General features: G+C 39.8%; 1 protein-coding gene across 1 annotated transcript in view; it reads right to left on the bottom strand.

Moving 5' to 3' along the window:
- Nucleotides 1-643: 643 nt before the first annotated feature.
- Nucleotides 644-9,720, bottom strand: part of LOC126161864 (dipeptidyl peptidase 1-like) — an 84,399-nt gene continuing 75,322 nt past the window's right edge. Inside the window, exon 10 of the mRNA XM_049917984.1 lies at nt 644-1,212. Coding sequence (XP_049773941.1) covers nt 1,030-1,212 — 183 coding nt within the window. The 3' untranslated portion in view covers nt 644-1,029. The remainder of the gene's footprint in view (nt 1,213-9,720) is intronic.

Here is a 9,720-nt window from a genome sequence, read left to right as displayed (position 1 = left end):
AAATGAATTTGTGTTAGGAGGTAGAGCAGACAACATGAAATGTTTGTCAAGTTCCTACTGACAGGTTTCTACATGTCTCACCTGCTAGTGTGAGACATGGCTTTGTCTGTGAAAATGGTGCTCACTTCTAAAACCTCATGTTATTACTCAAATCTCACACTGCTTGAACACAGAGAGAATTTTATAAAAACATGCAACACTTAGCAGAAACACTATCACCCCATATTTCAGTTATTTAACAAGACTGAAGATGAGTAAAACAATATATCTCTGCATTTATTACATCAATCTAAAAGGAAACATGGGCTTTTAATGCTCATCTGTAGTCATGAAAGCTGTGCTGTTTTCTACTTTGGCATGCTTCAGGTATGGTACTGAGTCACAGTAAAAAGTTTATGATTAAGTCCAATAAATAAATAAGATTTTCTGTCACACACACACGCGCACAGACACACACACACACACACACACACACACACACACACACACACACACGTGCATGCATGCACACCACACTCTTAACTAGTTTCAGAAACTGAACAATTTAAAAGTCTGTTGCACATCTTATTTACATGACAAAGAGGAATTCACACTACAAATAATCTCCGCTTTTTGTAATCAATTCTTTATTTTCTCATACCACTTGAACTCTCTAAATTTTACATTTTGCATCTGTTAAACACTTTGGCATGTTCTCCTTTATTTGTCTAATTATTGGTGTTTTTTTTTACATTTTTATGTTCAAGCAGCAAACATATGTTTAATGTTTCTGAACTTTTGTATCATCAATTAGCAAAACTCTGTTTGAAGCTACAAAAGACCACAGTACACTGAAAACATCCGTTTTGAAATTAAAGTGAATGTGTAAAACTCTTACATTTGCAATCGAATGCTTATCACATTTTCAGATGAACACATTGTTATTGAAAAGACCATTTGCTGCATAAATATAAAACAGTGTGAATCACAACTTACAGGCTCAATCTTTTGCTAGTAAATGCTTTTAGTGACAAATTTGGCACTAGTAGCTCAAGGGATGGGCGTGGCTTCAAAAGGCAGACTTTCAATGCCGACCTCATTGACACCACGAATGATTCTGAAGTATCCATTTTCACCCCATTCCTCTCCCCAGCTGTTCTTCACTATCCAATACTTCTCATTAGTCTCATCATCTACACCATAGCCCACCAGCAGTACAACATGATTCGTCTCCTAAAAAGCAAGAAGGAATAGATTATGCAAGGATTATGAAATTATTTATGAAATACCAGAGCTCTAACACTATATGATGATAAACTGATTACATTTAACATAATAATTTATTTTTAGCAACTACAGCAGTACGTGATACTTTACTCACACAGGCCTTGTAAACAATAGCACAAAGATTCTTGTAATGTGGTAAGTCTATGCATCTTTATTTGGCATCCAAAACAATCCAGATGAATATGAGAATGGACACTTATAAATCATGAATGGTTGTCAACATGGTTTTGTATTTTGCTCACAAATAGACTTTCACTGTCGTGTTGTTTATTGTTCTCCCAGAAGAGGCAACAATGACTAAATAATACTTAGATTCTATGGTTAAGGACACCAAGGAAGACCAGGTACTTTACTCCAATAGTCATCAAAACATGGACGTTTTCTGTCTTGTCTTTTCATCTCGAATGAGTTAATGTCCTGCTGAGAACAGCCGGGGCCTTCTTCAACAACGAATGAAAATAGTCATGTAAATTTATTTCACAGGCCTTACTAGTAAGCTTACCCTTCAGTGTAACCATAGACCTACTGAAAACAATTATATGAGGCTGGATCAAAAAGTAATAGTTTCGTGTAAAAAAAAATAATAGTGAATATATAACAGTGGAATTAATACAGGTCATATGCTGAACTATCCTCTAAACAAACTACCATTCAACATACTCACCATGCATTTCTACACATTTGTGCCTTTGCTGAACAAAGCATCAAAACCAGTTTGGGAAAATTCATGGTTTTGTTTCTTGACCCATTATTTTAAAAATCCAGGTTTCATTGTTGATTACAAATGCTTAACACATCTGTCTCTTTGAATCACTTCATCAGCATGTCCTCACTTGGCATCTGTGCCAGCCACTGTGCAGTTCATCTGTGATAGACGTTTCTGCATTACCAGATTTCTTCATCCCATGGTGCACATTGCTCACGTACATTACAGTCCCCATATGCTTTCTTCATGGATGAGGTTAAAATCACTTTACAATCTTGGGTGAAGTAGCACAACCCTGAATATTTCCAGACTGCGTTCAATGATGGTGCAACTGTGTACAAATGCATAGTGATTATGTATTATGTTGAACTGTAATGCCGTGTAGAAGTGCACGATCTACCCCTCCAAGAGTGTCAACACAACAGTTATGAGATTGAATAGTTAAAATTTCTACCCGGCTGTACTTGTTTAGATTATTAGTGACTTTGTAAGACACCAAATGCGAATGTCCAGGTGGTTCGTAAAACAAGCACAGATGCTGCATCTCCAATATTAACTGTGTATCACAGTGGGAAGTCAATAAAATGTGTTTTTGCTATTTAGCAGTCTGATCAGTATTCAGTCACCCAACATTCAACTCCTTTGGCCATGAGAAGGACACTGGGATGAAAAGTGTGTGTTGAATTTGATGAAAAACCTAGCATTTTCACCTGTCTTATCATAACAGATTTTTCAAAAGGTTCTACATTAGTCAATAGGAATATATTTTGTAACATATGCTATCATAAATTAATGTACATTCAATATTTGGTATGTTCGACACAACTGAATCTAGTAGGGATTCATAGCCCTTCTACCAAAGAATACCACAATTTTACAGTTTGTGTAGTGCACATCTCTGCATTTCTCTGCATAAGGTAGCTGTCAGTCTTTGTACCAGGGTCATATTTTGTGGTGATCTAACGGGAAATTACTATAATTTTGATACTAAAGTATTTCCTCATAGATAACCCCATCACCTCCAAAGAGCCTGAGTTAGCTGCGCACACTACCTGCTAAAACATTGATGCATAACCTTAACAGTAATGACCCTAGAATGAGATTTTTACTCTGCAGCAGAGTGTGCGATGATATGAAACTTCCTGGCAGATTAAAACTGTGTGCTGGACCGAGACTCGAATTCGGGACCTTTGCCTGCGAAAGGCAAAGGACCCCAATTTGAGTATCGGTCTGGCACACAGTTTTAATCTGCCAGGAAGTTTCATATCAGCACACTCACCACTGCAGAGTGAAAATCTCATTCTGGAAACATCCCCGAGGCTGTGGCTAAGCCATGTCTCGCAATATCCTTTCTTTCAGGAGTGCTAGCTCTGCAAGGTTCGCAGGAGAGCTTCTGTAAAGTTTGGAAGGTAGGAAATGAGATACTGGCAGAAGTAAAGCTGTGAGGACGTGGCGTGAGTTGTGACTGGGTAGCTCAGTTAGTAGAGCACTTGTCCGCGAAAGGCAAAGGTCCCGAATTCGAGTCTCGGTCCGGCACACAGTTTTAATCTCCCAGGAAGTTTCAGTAATGAATCTATTACACCTTCCTGGGGTACATTAGATACTACTTTAGTGTCTGTACACAACTCTCTATTCAGAATAGTGGGCTACATCCTGCCTGTTAGGCAATTTTTGATCCAGATGCAAACCTAGTAAGCTATCCCAACGGTACTGAATCAGATACCCTCCAGAAGTCTAGAGAAAGTGAATCAAATTGATTTCCTCTATGCATGACATATGGAGTGTGCACTGACGAGCCTAAACATAATGATCGCTGCTCATAGTAAGACTAAATGTTGCCTGGTAGCACTGTGGGCACAAAACACAATAAGGAAACTATGTAAGTGGAGTAGACACAAATCAGCCATCATTCTTGTGATGATAAAGGCCACAAATAGGAAAATCCATTGATATAAGTGACTTTGACGAAGACCAGATTGTCATGGCCCAGTCCCTAGGAATGAGCACTTTAGAAATGGTGAAGTTGTTTGGTTGTTTTGGGGATGTGTGGAAACTGGTTGAAGAATGGTCAAACCATGGATAGATGAGAAAGTGTTGGAGATTGGTGCCTCATCACAGAATGTAGAGGTAAGTGGCAAAGTGTGTCAGATTTGATGACAGAGTACAATGGTGGTGCAGGCTCAAGTGTTACAGAGCACTGTGTTGAATGTGGGACTCTGTAGCTGTCACCCCTTAGTTGTCCCTAAGTTGACCTAATGACATGATCAATTGCAACTCCAGCAGACACGAGACCATTGAGATTGGAATGCGGATCAGTTGAAATGTTTCTGCTGGTCAGATGAATTATGATCGTTGTTACACTGGCCTATATCTGCATCTACATCTATACTCTACAAATGACCATGATGTGCATGGCGGAGGGTACATCCCACTGTACCAGTTATTAGGGTTTCTTCCTGTTCCATTCATGTATGGAGTGCAGGAAGAATGATGGCCCGTATGCCTCTGTGCATGCAGTAATTATTCGAATCTTATCTTCATGATCCCTTTGTGAGCGATACATAGGGAGTATTAGTATATTCCTAGAGTAGTCATTTAAAGCTGGTTCTTGAAACTTTGTTAATAGACTTTCTCAGAATTGTTTATATCTATCTTCAAGAGTCTTCCAGTTGAGTTCCTTCAGCAGCTATGTGATACTCTCCCACAGATTAAACAAACCTGTGACTATTTGTGCTGCCCTTATCTGTATATGTTTAATATCCCGTTAGTCCTGTCTGGGATGGGTCCCATACACTTGAGAAATATTCTAGAACTGGCCGCACAAGTGTTTTGTAAGCTATCTCCTTTGTAAATTGACAGTATTCTATCAGTAAACTGAAGTCTACCAACTGCTTCACCCATGACTGAAACTATGTGATCACTCCATTTCAGCTGGCCACTGTGGCCGAGTGGTTCTAGGCACTTCAGTCTGGAACCGCGCGACCGCTACGGTCGCAGGTTCGAATCCTGCTTCGGGCATGGATGTCTGTGACGTGTTTAGATTAGTTAGGTTTAAGTAGTTCTAAGTTCTAGGGTACTGATGACCTCAGATGTTAAGTCCCATAGTGCTCAGAGCCACTTGAACCATTTGAACTCCATTTCATATCCCTACAAAGTGTTGCATCCAGATATTTGTATGAGTTGGCCAATTCCAACAGTGACTCACTGATATTATAGTCATAGGCTGCTGCATTTTTTCTTTTGTGAAGTGCAAAATTTCACATTTCTGAACAGTTAAAGCAATTTACCAATCTCTGCACCACTTTGAAATCTTATTAAGATCTGACTCAATATTTATGCAGTTTCTTTCAGGTCATAACTGCGTCATCTACAAAAAGCCTGATTTTATTATAAATATTGTATGCAAGGCCATTAATATGCAACATGAACAGCAAAGGCCCAATGCACTTCTGTGGGGCATACTTGAAGTTACTTCTACATCTGACTAATACTCTCCATCCAAGATAACATGTTGGATCCACCTCAATCCAGTCACAAATTTCACTTGATACCCCGTATGATTGTGCTTTTGACAGTGAGTGTAGGTTTGGTACTGAGTCAAATGCTTTTTGGAAACCAAGAAATACAGGCTGATGGTTGTGTCTGGGTACATGGTAATCCAGGTACGATGCTACGGGGGACATTCACCAGGCCTTCCATGGGACCTGTGATAGTAACCAAAGGAACCATGACAACTATGGACTACATGAACACGACTATGGACCAACTAATTACCTTCATGTCTGACGTTTTCTTCAAAGGGGAAGGGATCTTTCAGCAGAATAACTATCTGTGTCACAAGACCAGAATTGTGTTATAGTGGTTTGAGGAGCATGATAATGGACTCACATTGATGTCTTAGCCAACAAATTCACCTGATTTGAACCTAGTGGGATACATCTGAGGTGCTACTGGGTGCCATCCCTGAACTAAAAAACCACTGAACAGTAATTTAAGGAAATGTTGTGACCTGTGTGTAGACATTGAGTTCCACATTCTCTGGAAAATACTCACCTTCAGGAGGACAACTATTTAATCGCCATTTGGCCATCCCAATTTAAGTTTCCCATGATTTCCCTAAATTGATCCAAGCAAGTAAATGCTGGAATGGTTTCTGTGAAAAGAGCACAGCTGATATCCTTTCATAAGCTGAGTTTGTGCTTCATTTTTAATAAGTGTGGTGTTAATGAGATGTTAAACCCTAATACTTCGTTTCTTCTCTGGAAAGCAATCCAGAATTTGTCAAACCCATGCTATGCATTATCACTGTTGTATTGTGTTCCAGTGGTGGACCAGTGAATTATTAATCAGATGGTCTAATCATTTGGTTCATGAGTGTATGTAATGATAGAGATGAGTTTTCCATGTTCAGCTGTTTTGGAACACAAGCTGATTCTACTTTAAATAAATGTGAGTGATATATGATGGTAGTTCTGTCAATAACTTCCACTTCCTTTTTTCTAGATGGTTATGATCTGTGCTTGTTTGCAAAAGACATTGGACAAAAATGTGGAAACACCAACGAAAAACACAATAAATTACCATGCCTAATTTGGTGTAGAAAAATGTTGGCATAAAAATAGCTTTCAGTCATCTCAGAATGGATAAATACAAGTCCTGTATGATTTTAAAGGGAATCTTATACCATTCTACCAGCAAAATTGTGTCAAGTTCAGGTAACGGTAGTGGAGGTGTGTAGTGGGAGTGCATCCTTCTCTTCAAATCAGTCCACAAAGACTCAATAATACTGAGGTCTAGTGACTGTGGTGGCCAGGGGAGATGTGACAATTGGTCCTTGTGCTCACAAAAGTAGTCCTGGCTAATGGAAGCTGTGGAACAGTGGCCCTGTTGTCTTGGAACACAGCATTACCATTGTGGAACAAATATCGTACCATGAGATGGACATGACAAGCCAAAGTGATCACATAATCCTTGACAGAGTATCCACGGCACCCGAGGAGTACCAAGGTATTGCTGCACAAATCATAACTGAATCCCAGCCTTATTTTATTCTTGGGACGTAAACTCAGCCTGAAGTTAGAGACAGTGTGCAAGACTCATCCTACTGAATGACTTACTTCCGTAGTTCCATAATTCAAATTTTTTGCCTTTCGCACCGTGTTCTCCTACCATGACATTTGAATCACTGACAAGTGGTTTTGATATTCCAACTCACGTTATGGAGCTCTATTTTGTGTTGTTTTCATGCTGACAAAGTTCGAAGGTGCCACATTCAGCTCAACAGTGACTTTTGTGGCTGTCATCCTCTTATTATTTGTCACAATCCTCATCAATGACCATCTGTCACAATCATTCAACACACACTTTTGGACACATTGTGACATAGTGGATGATTTTTTTCCTCTTTCCCTGTATGTGGTGTAAATTTTCGGTTTTGTGCATCTTGAAACACCAATCACATCAGCTACCTTGGCTATGGAGGCACTTGCCATGCAAGCACTAAGAGCTTGCCTATGTTCCAGTTCATTTAGGTCTAACATAAAGCACCCATAACTACACATAACACTGCTCTGACCATGACTAACACTTGCAACACATTCACAGCTGCTGTTTATGGTCAAATACAGGAGCACAACCAGCAGGCTTTGCTAGCATCTGCATTCATGTTCAAGCATTCATTTCTCTTGCTGTTTATATAATTTTGTCCAACCCTGTATGTATGTACAAGAAATGCACCATAAATTATATAAGTTACCAGCACAGGTGCAGTGCGGAGTTATGAGCTGGGATAAACTGTGATCACATCATTAGGCTAGATCTAATGCTAACCCAACTAACAGGACCAATCTATCTACTTTTTCTCAGAGACCTTCTTCCTACTGTTTTAAATAAGGTACTACTGGGGATTCATTGGTAATGTTGCTGAACATGACATAATTGCAATTCTTTCTGATGTAGAAGCGTGACACCACTGGTCACCACATGCTGAAATAATGTATTGGTAGAAGAGGACATGTTCCGTGACCACTATATCTTATCTGTATTGATTGTTTTCTGTGGGGTGCAATGATTACTGTCAAGGATGCTACTCCTGTAACAACTCTTTTCACACAAAGCTACACTATAATTGAAACACCAAGTGCACAGCCACACTTTTTTCATTTCGTCCTTCAGTATCTACACTGCTTGTTTGCACTCTAAATTAAAACAGATTTCAAAGTTTTCTACTTCTTTTTACAATTACAGCATGAATAGTGCTATAATGGAATTCACTATATCTGAACTTGTGAACCATTCTCAAACATGCAAGTACAACAGTGCCCGTCAAGCAGTTTTCAGACAAGGGTTTTCGTGCAAAGACACTGAGGTTACTGCTCCTCCCAACAAAAGTTTCACAAGTGTAGTCATTGCATCTATTTTATACTGATGGATGAGTTTTAAGAAACCTTGACACCACCAGTCTGAAGCTTCGATGCATATTTGGGCCCAAACTATGTATTTTCGGACAACCCACCTGAATAGCCATGTGTGTTAAAAGTGCTGCTTCCATGACAGGGAGGTTTGATGGCCCTAGATCGAATCTGTCTGGTGGATCAATAATGAGGGTTGATGTACAGCCCAGGCTGGATGTGGTTTTTTTAGACGGTTTCCTACATCCTACTAGGTGAATACTGGGCTGGTATCCAAGTTCTGGCTCAGTTATATGATTTGTAAACATTTAGAAAACTTCAGTCACTACACGCAGACGGTTGGGATGCACATATTCAATCTCAGATTGGGGGGGGGGGGTAATGGGGTGGCAACAAGAAGAGTGGCGGTTGCTTTTGACCATGGTCATGTGTGGACTAACTATACAAGCTAGACAGTGGTCTGCTAATGAAGTTGTTTATATGTGCATCACAGTGTTTGTGTTGTATAGTGTTCATGAATATTGTACCTCATGTTGTACTCTTACCACTGAGTGACACTTAAGTTACATTCCATGACAAAGTTACATGAACATGCACTTATGAAACTGAACAATTAATTCGTGAAGAGCTGCACCTGGTCTCACAAGAAGTGATAGGTATCTACTTCTCTATCACCAGCAGCATCATCTACATTAAAATGACTATGGAGTAAGCATGCACTGATGTAGTTCGAGAGCACTCACACAGACCAAAGTTTAAACATTCTGACAGGCAAATTGGGGAGGTGATGGAAGACCACACTGGTTCTGGTTTTCGAACAATTTGGCTGTTCAAACTCCCTTTTGAGATGGCACAATATGTGATTGTTGAAGCCTTCCAATCCCATGGCAACATAGTGGGCCACATCATGGAAAAATGGCAGATGTTCACAACATACCACATTTTAAATGATGTCTGAGTGATCAGATTGAACTGTCAAAACATGTACCATCCTGTCTGCTGATAGATGGTGCATGAGCCATCATCATGTATCATGTCCAGCAAAGACATATACAGCAAAGACATATATGCGGACAACAGGACAATGTTAGGTCTGATTGTCTCTGTTGTCATTTGTTCCAGATCCCAACTGATGACACAGCTCCCAAACTGATGGTCACTGCTTTACCCAACACCTGCGCATCAGCCATGCACAACATGGATGCGTCACTTCAGGAATCACCTGTTCTTCTGTTGGAACTTCCCCTCAGTAATGATGGAGCAAATGATACCTCACTTGCACCATCTCCTCTGATGGCAATGAGACCAACAACTCTACAGAGGTCAATGAACAGCCTG

The sequence above is a fragment of the Schistocerca cancellata genome, chromosome 1 (assembly GCF_023864275.1).
Source record: "Schistocerca cancellata isolate TAMUIC-IGC-003103 chromosome 1, iqSchCanc2.1, whole genome shotgun sequence".
Classification (NCBI taxonomy): Eukaryota; Metazoa; Arthropoda; class Insecta; order Orthoptera; family Acrididae; genus Schistocerca; species Schistocerca cancellata.
The sequence above is the reverse complement of the archived record's forward strand: the minus strand, read 5'-3'. Positions and strand labels throughout refer to the sequence as shown.